General features: G+C 42.1%; 1 protein-coding gene across 2 annotated transcripts in view; it reads right to left on the minus strand.

Moving 5' to 3' along the window:
• Positions 1–12,893, minus strand: part of TM9SF4 (transmembrane 9 superfamily member 4) — a 52,364-nt gene that overhangs the window by 32,227 nt on the left and 7,244 nt on the right. For both annotated transcript variants that reach the window (XM_086332435.1, XM_086332434.1), the window contains exon 2: positions 626–739. Coding sequence is in view for 1 of the 2 variants with exons in the window: in XM_086332434.1 (XP_086188560.1) it covers positions 626–739 (114 nt within the window). In the remaining variant the exon portion in view is untranslated. The remainder of the gene's footprint in view (positions 1–625; positions 740–12,893) is intronic.

A 12,893-nucleotide genomic window follows, 5' to 3' on the forward strand; every position in this document is an offset into this window, starting at 1 on the left:
GTACTGTAGCCTGCCAGGCTCCCCTGTCCATGGGATTTCCCAGGCAAGAATACTGGAGTGGGTTGCCATTGCCTTCTCCAGGGGATCTTCCTGACCCAAGGACTGAACTCGAGTCTCCTGCTTGGCTGGCGGATTCTTTACTACTGCACCCACTGGGAAGCCCAGAGGAGGATGGAACAGCCCCAAAAGGGAGGCAGAAATGTCACCAAGGAGGAGGCAGGTAGAGAGACAGAGACACAGAAAGAGAGACAGAAAGACACAGAAGTGAGTACAGGAGAAAGACACGGAGAAACCTGTGAAAGTGAGAGTAGAGACACAAAGACACAGAAAGAACCAGAAATAGAGCCAGAGCCAGAAAGAGAAAGAGAGAGAGGAACACAGAGAGAGAACGCACAGAGTCCCAGAGAGAGCAGGAGATCCTGGAACTGCGGGGCCCCGGGGGGTGGGGGGAGCAGGGGGTGGCGGGGGTGGACTCCTTCCAGCTCCAGCTGGGAACCCTCTTGCTCTCAGGCTAACTGGTCTGTGATCTCTGCAACCACAAGAGGGACATGACCGCTCACTGTGCTCCTGCACCCAGGTCCTCTGGCCCAGCACAGGGGCTCCCACAGACCCGGAACACACTTACCTTGATCTCAACGGGATCGTTCTGGTGGAAGTTGATTGGTGCGACCCCAGGAACATAGAAGGCCCCTGTGTCACACATGAGCGAGAAAAGCAGTAGGGACCACGGCAACCAATCCTGCTTGGAAGAAGAGAGGCAGCAGTCAGACCAGGGGAAAGAAGTGAACAACCCTTTGTGGCACCGTCATGTCTGCTGTAAGTGACCCCATCTTACCTCCACCTCCCCCAAGAACTGCCATCCAAATGCCCCCCAAAGTGATACAAGGCAGATTCTGCACTTCCAGAAATGAGCCACAGACTGAGCACAGTAATTAACATCAGGGCAAACTAATACAGGAGCCAGGGCTCCCCACCTGTAGCAATGTTCCTTTCACTGCTTCACGTGTGTCACTGTCCCACAGGCCAGTGGGAAACAAAGCGCACAGCGTCCTGTTAATTCTGCTGCTTCACGCAGCAATGGGCTCCCGTTGTCAGGAAGCTTGTATTTACCAATATATTTTTCTACAAGCCATCTCCAAAACTGTCCTGACCCCACCACCTCCCATATTCCACCTCAACTCCAGCTACATTGGCCTTCTTACTGTTTCTTGAGGGTGAGCCCTTCTGCACCCTCCAGGCCATCACCTTCACCATTCCCTCCTCCAGAACGTCCTTCCCACAGATGCCTGCCTGGCTCATGTCCGATCCCTTACTTCATTCAGGCCTCTCTCAAATCCTCAGAGAAGCCCCCACTGACTAGCTGTCTAAATGGCCTCCTCACCTAGTCTCCTCTAATGTTAACATATTGCATAACCATGGGTAAGAGAGTTTTTAAAAAAATAACTAGATTTTAAAACATTTTGAAAAAGTAAAACATACACAGTAAATAATGCAAACAGTAAAAATGGGTACAACGATGAAAAACAAATCTTCCTCCTTCTTCAGCTCCCCGCAGACAACTGCTAGCACCAGGTCCTTGAAAATCCCTCTGGAGATACTCTATGCACGTACAAAGGGAAGCATTCAGAAGCATGGGCCTGCCTTGATACAACAACAACAACAAACAGACTTTTATTCTTTCTTTCTGTGACAGAAAGCCTACTGACTGTGGCTACTTACCAGCATCCAACCTCCTCTCCATCAAGTGGAGGACTTCCTCCACTTGAACAGTCATCAGGAGATTCCGGCTCTCTCTCTTTGCTAGGCCTCACGGGGCAGTCCTTAGATTGGGCGTGCTTTTGTGTGAGAGAAATAAATCCTATCCTTTCTTTTCCTCTAATTCCTCTCTGAACCTGAATTCCAGTTAATAAAATGCAAGAAAGACAAATCCTGTACTACTGGCATATAAACTGTCATCCAAAAGTCAATTAAAAATAATAAGCTAACTCTATATTTTCAAAAATGATGCAGAAAACAGGTAATCCAGATACCATCAACAAACCACAGAACAATTTATCTTAGAGGAAGGATCAACAGGTGAAACATGGCAAAGGATGATTTCCATAATATGCAAGATTCTTAGTATTTCTGCAACCAAAAGCAATTCAGAAATTTGGTTTAGAATTAATGACCATACCAAGATGATACTGTCAGTTTTAGCTATTAAAATGCCACTGCTTTGATATTCTCATATGGCTGGAGGGATTATAAACTGAAACATTTTTGGGGGGGTAATCTGATACTCTGTAACAAAAGCCCCCCAGAACTGCACACTCTTTGACCCTGCTCAGACAGGAAACTCGAACGAACTTCTTGGACAACCCAGTACTTCTAGGTATGTTCAGAAAAATGTGCCAAAATGCCAAATGTACATAAAAGAATGTTCACCACGGGATTATTTAAACTAGTGAAATAGTTCATAACTTACAACAGTAAAATATCCAATATTAGTGGAATGGGTCAAATTATGGGGTATCCTTTTATGTAGTCATTAAATAGGATGATGTATTTTTTCAGTAGGAATATCTGAGCTTTAGATTTAAGTAGAAAAATAAGGGAATAGAACCCTGCTCAGCAAGATCTGCTCCTCTTTTTTAAGTTATGTTTGAGAAAATGAGGCAATGTTTTCCTTTTTTGTATATCTGTAATTGGGCTTCCCTGATGGCTCAGATGGTAGTTTGCCTGCAACGCGGAACGCCTAAGTTTGATCCCTGGGTTGGGAAGAAGATGCCCTGCAGGAGGGCATGGCAACCCATTCCAGTATTTTTGACAGGAGAATCCCCATGGACAGAGGAGCCTGGCAAGCTACAGTCCATGGGGTAGCAAATAGTTGGACACAACTGAGCAACTAAGCACAACAGATCTGTATTTTCCAGTTTTTCTTAGGGGCTTATACAAATTTATACCAATTAAGAAAAATAATGAAATAAATTAGGCAAAAGAAAACATCACTGTTCCGAACGCCTGGGTTAGAGCCAATTCTAGCTTGGTATGGAAGGAACTCCACCTGCTGGCTCCAAGATGTTTTTCCATCAGCAACTCCCACTGTTTCTTTCTAAGCCTTCAGGAAGACCCTAAGGTTGTCCCTGTGAGCAGACTTGCCCAAGTGAGGCTGCCTTCAAGGGCTTTGCTCAGGGTGCTTCCGACACTTGCTCTCACCTTATTCAAGTCCTACCTACACTCGGAGGTCCCATGTAGGTAATGTTTCTTCATTCAAGAACTCCTCAGATCTCCACAGGAGGAATTATTCTCTTTTTTCCTTATTTTTTAAGGCTCTTTGTGAATATCTCTATGACAACACTAAAGGCAAGAAATTGGAAACTACCTAATACCCAAATGAACTTTCACATCTATATATGTTCAAAGACGGCTACTTAAGTTACTTGACAAATATTTAAATCTGTACTTGTTTAACACACCACTGTGTTAAATAATACAGCACTTTTCATGCTGTATTATGGTTTAAGTATCTGCTCTCTCTCCACCTACATGAATCACTTGTCTGGCTTTCTTAATGTGACTACTCAATAAACCCTTATCAAACAAGCTAATAATAAGCATCAAGCAACCTCTGATCTATAAAAACATAAAATCGTTCATTCACATAGAGGTTGAATACTATGGTTCTTAATCTTAGCTACTGGAGAAGGCAATGGCACCCCACTCCAGTACTCTTGCCTGGAAAATCCCATGGATGGAGGAGCCTAGTAGGCTACAGTCTATGGGGTCGCTAAGAGTCAGACACAACTGAGCGACTTCACTTTCACTTTTCACTTTCATGCATTGGAGAAGGAAATGGCAACCCACTCCAGTGTTCTTGCCTGGAGAATCCCAGGGATGGGGGAGCCTGGTGGGCTGCTGTCTATGGGGTCGCACAGAGTTGGACACGACTGAAGTGACTTAGCAGCAATCTTAGCTATATCCCCTTGATAACTGATTTTTTTTTCAAATTCTCAAATTTAAGGAGTTCGTGGTACCTCCCACCCATCCAAGGACCTACTTTGAGACTCTTCGAGACATCTATTATATCCATAGCCTATCTGTACATCTAAGATAGTGGTTCTCAACCATGATGCACATTAGACTAACCTGGAGAGTAAACAGATTAAATTCGGAATCAAAAGGCACAGAGTGGCTGAATGGATTAAAAACCAAACCAGCTTTACACCTCAAGGAACTGAGTCTGAGTGAACTCTGGGAGTTGGTGATGGACAGGGAGGCCTGGTGTGCTGCGATTCATGGGGTCACAAAGAGTCGGACACGACTGAGCGACTGAACTGAACTGAAGCCCAAGTTAGAAGAAGTAAGGAAATAAGATTAGAGTTGAAATAAATTAAAAAGAGACTTTTTAAAAAATAGGGAAAAAATAACAGAACTGTGTTGGTTTTTTGAAAAGCTAATACTGACAAACCTTTAGCAACACTAAGGAGAAAAAAACTCAAAATCAGAAATGAAAGAGGAGACATTACAACAGAAGCCTAAGAAATAACAAGGATAAGGTTCTATGGTGAACGTTTATAGGTCAACAAATTGAATAAAATGGAGACTGAATCAGTAATCAAAAATCTCCCAGCAAAGAAAAAGTATAGGACTAGATGGCTTGAAAGGTAAAGTCTAACAAACATTGAAAGAAGAGTTAATACTAATCCTTAAACTCTTCCAAAAATACAAGAGGGAACACTTCCAAACTCATAAGATGAGTAGCACCCTGATACCAAAAGCAGACAAAGACTCCACAAGAAAACTAACTATAGGCTATAGGTTAGTACCCTGGATGAACACAGATGTAAAAATCCTCAACCACATACCAGCAAATTGGATCTAACACCTCACTAAAAGTAGCTGTACACCAAGATCAAGTGGGATTTAATCCCATCATATAAGGATGGTTCAACAAATGTAAGTCAATCAATGGGATAAACTACATTAACAAAATAAGAGAAAAAAAAACAAACTTTTCAACAGACTCAGAAAAAGCATTTAACAAATTTCAACATCCATTCATGATTTAAATTCTCAAAGTAAAAAAAAAGGTATAACTGACTCCTTGCAACCACATGGAACATGGCCCACCTGGCTCCTCTGTCCGTGGGATTCTCCAGGCAGGAATACTGGAGTGGGTTGCCATGCCCCCCTCCAGGGGATCTTCCCAACCCAGGGATCGAACCCAGGTCTCCTACAGTGCAAGGGGATTCTTTACTGCCTGAACCACCAAGGAAGCCCATAAAAGGAATTTACCTCCATACAATAAAGGCCACATATGAAAAGCCCACAGTTAACATCATTATTTCTTGTTAATCAAAAATATATGCATTCTACCTCTTACAGTGCTGGTGGCGGTGGGAATGAAAATTGGTGCACTCACTATGGGAAACAGTTTGAAGGTTCCTCAAAGAAACTAGTTTCCTTATGATTCAGCAATCCCACTCCTAGATATATATCCAGAAAAAGCCTATAATTCAAAAAGATCCATTCACCCCTATATTGATAGCAGCACCATTTACAATGGTCAAGACATGGAGACAACCTAAGTGTCTACGGACAGATGAATGGATAAAGAAGATGTGGTATATGAACACGCACATGCGTGCGCACACACGCACGCACGCGCACACACACACACACACACACACACAATGGAATATTACTCAGCCATAAAAAGGCATGGAATAATGCCATTTGCAGCAACACAGATGGGCCTAGAGATTATCACACTAAATGAAATAAGTCAGAAAGAGAAAGACAAATACCATATGATATCACTCACAAGTGGAATCTAAAATATGACACAAGTGAACATGTCTACAGAACAGAAACAGACTCGCAGATACAGAGAACAGACTTGTAGTTGCCAAGGGAAAAGCGAAGAAAGGATTGCGAGTTTCCCACTGTGCCACACAGGAAACTATATTCAACAACCTGTGATAAACCATAATGAAAAAGAATATAACTGAATCACCCTGCTGTATAGCAGAAATACAACACTGTAAATCAACTATACTTCAATAAAATTTAAATATATATATATTGGAGAAGACTCTTTGAGAGTCCCTTGGACTGCAAGGAGATCCAACCAGTCCATTCTAGAGGAGATCAGTCCTGGGTGTTCTTTGGAACAAATGATGCTAAAACTGAAACTCCAGTACTTCGGCCACCTCATGGGAAGAGTTGACTCACTGGAAAAGACTCTGATGCTGGGAGGGATTGGGGGCAGGAGGAGAAGGGGACAACAGAGGATGAGATGGCTGGATGGCATCACTGACTCGATGGACGTGAGTCTGGGTGAACTCCGGGAGTTGGTAATGGACAGGGAGGCCTGGCGTGCTGCAATTCATGGGGTCGCAAAGAGTCGGACACAACTGAGCAACTGAACTGAACTGAATGTGTGTGTGTTCTAAATTTCCCTTCTTAGGAAGCTCAACACCAGACTTGCCTTATCTGATAACTGTCAATTGAGGCCAGGGCAGATGATTATAATCTCTTATGGCTATCAAGCCAATTAAATCTAAGAAGTTATTCCAGTTCTTTTGTAACAGAGTCCTCTAATCTTAGCAGAGAGACACTGCCCATGGGAACTGAAGGGCTCCATGAGACCTCAGGGTGCAGAAGAATGAAAAGCAAATCCTGAAAGACTTCAATATACTTTTATTCCAAAGTCTCAAACCAATGGAGCAAGTACACACAAAACAAACAAACAAACAAAAAGATGGAAAATACTCACCTTGGTGGAAAACAACATTAAAAAGCAACAAGAAGTAACAGAGTCACTAAGCACCTAAAAGTAAGTACAAGGCACTGTGGTACAGCCTCTTCCCTGTGGCAAGTCCCGGATTTGTGCTAAGCACTTTACAACACTGACTCACACCATTCTCACAACTACAACTACCTGGGGATTTCTATCACCATTTCCCAGATGACTACCGGTTAACCTGAGACCCACAGATTATATAACTTGCTCAAGATCAGAATATAGAGAAACAGTATGCTCTTTTCAGGAAGGTGAGCTGCATTATAAGATGATGCACATGTAATGAAAACAGTGATAACAATGTCAGCTAACATTTGCTGGACACTGACCATGTGCCAGAGAAGGCAATGGCACCCCACTCCAGTACTCTTGCCTGGAAAATCCCATGGACGGAGGAGCCTGGTGGGCTGCAGTCCATGGGGTCGCTAAGTTGGACACAACTGAGTGACTTCACTTTCACTTCTCACTTTCATGCTCTGGAGAAGGAAATGGCAACCCACTCCAGTGTTCTTGCCTGGAGAATCCCAGGGACTGGGGAGCCTGGTGGGCTGCCGTGTCTGGGGTCGCACAGAGTCGGACACGACTGAAGCAACTTAGCAGCAGCAGACCATGTGCCAGGCACAGTTCTAGGTTCTTTTCATGCAACAACGCAATTAATCTTCACAACAACCGTATGAGGCAGAGACTCTTATTGTTCTCATTTCAGAGATGAAAGCAGTCTCTCCCCGAGGTCCATGCTCTAACCAGAACAGAAAGCAGTTCACTACACTGAGCACCTACTATTTGTCAGGCACTGTGTCAGCTTCACAGAATGCACCCCCACGAGCCAGCTGGGGGTCATCAGCCAATTGCAATTCTAGGTCCCAGCTGCTCTGGAGGGCGTAGTCTCTTATCCTAGCAGCTAAGAGGCTCTGGAGTACACAAGAGCAGCAACAAGCCGGCCCAGTCTTGGAGGGGTGCGGTGTCAATCTAAGCATTCAAGTCTACTCCAAGGCAAAGGAGAGGGAAGGCGGGAGTGCTCCATAAAGAGTGAAACACAGGGACAAAGGCCTGGGGGCAACCATAAGGAGTTTTTGGCAGGTGAGGTGTAGGTTGGTGCTACTGGAACTTTGATGTACATACAGATTACCTGGAGGGCTTGTTAAAAGGCAGAGTCTGATTCAGCAGGCCTAGAGGTAGGGGTGGAGAGTCTGTATTTCTCACAAGCTCACAGGTGATGACAACACTTCTAGTTCATGGATCATCCTGTGAGTCGAAAGCATGAATAGATCTGTGCAGACAGGAGGCTGGAAGGTACGTAAGGGATACATCACACAAAAGCCACACTGAGGAGTCTGGGCTTCGTCCTTTGTGCACTGGGGAGACTCTGAAGAACTTGAAGGAGGAAGGAATATCTGCAGTTGTAAAGATTACTCTGGTAACCGAGTACATGTATGTATTTGGGGGGAGGGTGTATATGTGTGCAGCACATTTCTGCTCCAGAGACACTGTAATGTTCAGCCCTAGATTTGACAACTAACAAGGATAAGTGAAGTCACCTATAAATTCTTGGTCAGATATGAACGGAAGCAGCAGCCAGGTTGGGGAGCAGAAATGGTAGGCAGCGGTTCTGAAACTTGAGCAGGCAAGGAAATCACCAGGAGGGATTATTAACGCTGATTCCTGGGTCTAACCTCCCAGAATGCCTTCTTTGGTAGTTCCGGAGCAGGGTCTGAGAATCTGCTTTTCTAATAAGTTCCCAGGAGATGTTGGAACTGCTGGTCTTGTCTTGGGATCACACGTTGAAAACCATGGGTGCGGTGGAAAAAGCACAGGCTCTGGGGGTCATACAGATAAGAATTCAAGTCCTGACCCATCACTTCCTAGCTGTGTGACTTTGGGCAAGTGACACAGAACCTGCCCAACCTGCGGTTTCTCATTTGTAATAAGAAACTAGGAAACTAATACTCCACTCATGGCAGGGTGCTACAGTGATGATGGTAGTAAGGACTAAGTACAGTACACATTAAGTGTGCTTGATAAGGCAGAGTGGCTTTGCTCTGGGTTGCACTGGAAGGCAGGACCAATGAGCACACTGCAAGGAGGAAGATGTATGCTCATTCTAAGGAAACTCCCAACAAGAGAGTCACCTAGCTAAGGAAAAGGCCATAACCAGAGCTAAACAGAGAGAAGCAGGTGACAAGGAAGGAGGAGGAAGGTGATATCCCTACTCTAGTGAGGAAAGTGAATCAGAAGCCTTATGATCTCCCAGGAAACTCAAGAAATTCATGATTCCTTTGAAACTATGGGATGGTCCACCACCCCAAGCAGCCTAAAGGTAGAACAAAACAAGGCAGAGTTCCAGCCCGAGTTGGGCCCCTTAAAGACATCTCTTGGAGAATCTGAACGTGAAAGTGGAGTCGGGTCCAGCTGTTTGTGACTCCACGGACTACAGCCCGCCAGGCTCCTCTGTCCATGGAATTCTCTAGGCAAGAATACTGGAGTGGCTTGTCATTTCCTTCTCCAAGGGATCTTCCCAACCCAGGGATCAAATCTGGGCCTCCTGCATTGTGGGCAGGCTCTTTACCATCTGAGCCCCAAAGGAAGCCGCTAGGGGGTCACATAATCCAGGAGGCCAGAGAGGGGAAGTGACATGGTCACACAGCAAGTTATCTGCAGAGTACAGAAGGTCCAGCTCTACCAAACCTGGCAGAGCTGGGTGATCAGAAGTTTGTCCCCACTGTGGAGGCCATGCTCAGAGATAATTTTAGGTCATGATTAGAGGTATCCAAAGAAGAACTTGATGCCACGGATTAATTGCTTTTTGTCTCCCTTTACCCTCCTCTAATTCTTTTCTTCTGCAATACTACGCCTTCCTTGCCCCTCCCCCAATTCAATGCTTTTCTACTAATAACCAAATCACTGTAGTCAGTTTCACAATTATCTTTTACTTCAGGATTATTTTGAAAAGAAAAATAATGAAGGCAGACTAATTTTAATAAATATTAAATACAGGTCTATACAACCTGTTTGGCACTGAAGAAGACAGGAAAGAAATGTATAAATTGAAACAGGAGAAATATTAGAAGAAAATATAGACATACTTTAACACAATCTTGATATGAAAAGTTTTCTAAGAAGAAAACAAAATCCAGATGCTATTGAGAAGGAGAATATACAGAAAGGAAGATAATGAAAAAAAAATTGATTGTAAAAAAAGACAATTTGAATAAAAATATTTCGCACACACCTGACAAAGGACTAATTTCTTCAATACACCAAGAACTCTTACAAACCAATAAAAGACAAATAACCCAAAAGAATAAGAATGGGCAGTTAAAGAGAAAAAGGTTCAAATGGTCAGACACAAGAAGATGCTCAACATCATTCAGAATCTAAAAACTGCAAATGAAAATAATGACATCTTTTTTACCTATCAGAGTCAAAAAGTTTAAAAAAATCTGAATACACTAGATATAGATAAATTTGGGGAGAGCAATTTAGCATAATATACACTTAAGTGGGAGGCAGGATTATTACTGAAAGACTGCCAACATAAATTATTAAGTAGAAAATAAAGATGTACATCAACATATACTATAATCTCATTTGTCTAAATAAGTTTTTAAAAAGAATGTACCAAAGTCAAAGATATCACAAGAAAAGGAAACTACAGATAGATATTCCTCAGGAACACAAACGGAAAAATCCTTAACAAAACATTAGCAAACTGAATCTAGCAATACAGGAAAAGGTTTACACATCATGGCCAAGTGGGTTCTAGCCCAGGAATGCAATGTTGGCTTCATATCTGAAAATCAAATAATGCAATGCATCATATAAATAAAAAACAAAAACTATACAATCATCACAATTAATGCAGAAAATGCACTTGATGAAGTCCAACACATATTCATGATAAAAACTCTAAACAAACTAGGAATAAAAAAGAACTTCCTCAATCGGATAAATGGTAGCTTTGAAAAACCCACAGCCAACATCACACTTGATGATGAAAGACTGAATGCTTCCTCCTAAGATGAGGAACAAGGCAAGAACGTCCACTTCTGTCATTTCTAGTCGGCATTGCTCTATAAAAGCAAGTAATACACTCTAAGCTAAAAATGAACTCATCCGGATTAAAAAGAAAACAGTCCTTTTATTTGCAGATCACATATCTTATACCAAGAAAATCCTAAGCAATCCACAAAACTACTGCAACTAATAAACAAGTTGGACGAGGTCACAGACTACAGTATCAATATATAAAAATTACTTGTATTTTTACACACTAGCAACAAACAACCCCGAAATAAAATTAAGAAAACAGTTTCGTCTACAGTAGCTTCAAAAAGAATAAAGTATTTAGGAATAACGCTTTTAAAAAGGACTTGTATCCTGACAACCATAAAACATTGCTAAGAAAAGTGAAAAATATCTAAATAATTGGAGAGACATTCCATACTGAAATGGAAGACTCAGTACTGTTAGGATAGCAATTCTCCCCAAACTAACCTATAGATTCAGTGCAATCCCTATCAAAATCCCAGCAGGCTTTTTTATTGAAACTGACAAACTGATCCTTAAATTTACCTGGAAACACAAAGGACCCAAAATATCCAAAATAACTTTAAAAAAGAACAAAACTAAAGGGTTTATACTACCAATTTCTAAGCAATTATAAAGCTACAGTAATGAAGACAGTGCGATAAGGATAAGCATAAGAGGACAATGGAACAAAATTAAAAGTTTGGAGATAAAACTTTGTATTTACAGTAAACTGACTTTTAACAAAGTTGCCAAGGCAATTCAATAGGGAAACGGCAGTCTTTTCAACAAATGGTGCTTGCACAATTTGGTAGCCATGTCCCAAAGGAACCTGACATCATGTACAAAAATTAACAAAACGGATCACAGACCTGGACAGAAAAGCTAGCAAAAACATTTTTATGTATGTAAAACATCTACTTTTTAAAAAGCATATTATTTTTTTAAGTAGATTTTTTTTAAAAGTAGATGTTTTATGTACATAAAAATGTTCTGGAGAAATATTAAAAAAATCAGAGTACACCTGATGAGTGGATAGGGGATAGCTGAGTGACTTTCTTTTCATTTGTAACATTTTTTTTTTCCATGCTTTTTTTCCATGTATATGGATAACCTATATTCAAAATAAATACACTGACATTTTAGGAAGGGGAAGGTTTCCTCTGGAAGCATTTGGGCAAGTTCCCCTGAAGATGGGCAGAAAATGGCAGCTATAAGGTAAGAATGATGCCATGGAGATTCTGGAGCCAGGTGTGTGATCTGAACCAGACCAGATTAGTCATTCTTAATCCTGGGAAAGTGTTGCAAATCCCTCTGAGAATCTTAAGTTACAGAAGCTGCTCCCAGGAAAAAACACTCCAAAATGCAGAATATGACGTATGAGTCCAAGGAAACCAAAGACCTAGAAGTTGACAGGCCCCTGATTAAAGAACTCTGTACCGGATCCCATTTCAACTTTTTGTGATTATTTGACTTACCTACCTTTGTAGCCCTTGACCGCCTGATAGAGGATGTTTGACACGTATTTCATTTCTGTAAGGAAATTAGGAAGAAGCAAAGTACCTGCTTCTTGCGAAATCCCTTTATATCTTCCTTTAATCTTTAACTGATCCCCAGAAACTCTCACATGAGACTGTCTGAAAAGTCAGTTAAGTATTTAGCAAACATCTGTTGCATGTTCAGACCCATGAACAGAGTGGGAGTCACAGGAGAGGTGAACCAGTCCATTCAATGTCATTTGCTTTACTTGGTTTCCAAGTCACAAAGCTGCAGAGGTGGGATGTCAAGGAACAAGGTGATGGTAATCTAGAAGCCCTTGCATTGTGATCTGACACTCCATCTCTGGCAAAGATATGGGTGACTAGGAAGGTTATAAAGCTCAAGAGACCTAAGAATCAAGGTCTTGCCCTCCCTATTTTATTCTTGGGGGTTGGGCACACAGAAAAACTTCTCCCAAACAACAGCCAAATGAAGAACTATTAGGACCCAAAAGTACCCTTCACCACGCCCTCACACCCAACTTTGCACCACCCAGTTTGAAAGGTATGAACAATTAACTTCTTCCAAAGAAAATAGGAAG

This window comes from Bos grunniens, chromosome 13 (genome assembly GCF_055505025.1).
Source record: "Bos grunniens cultivar Pamir isolate PY7600 chromosome 13, Bosgru_T2T1.0, whole genome shotgun sequence".
In the NCBI taxonomy this organism is placed as follows: domain Eukaryota; kingdom Metazoa; phylum Chordata; class Mammalia; order Artiodactyla; family Bovidae; genus Bos; species Bos grunniens.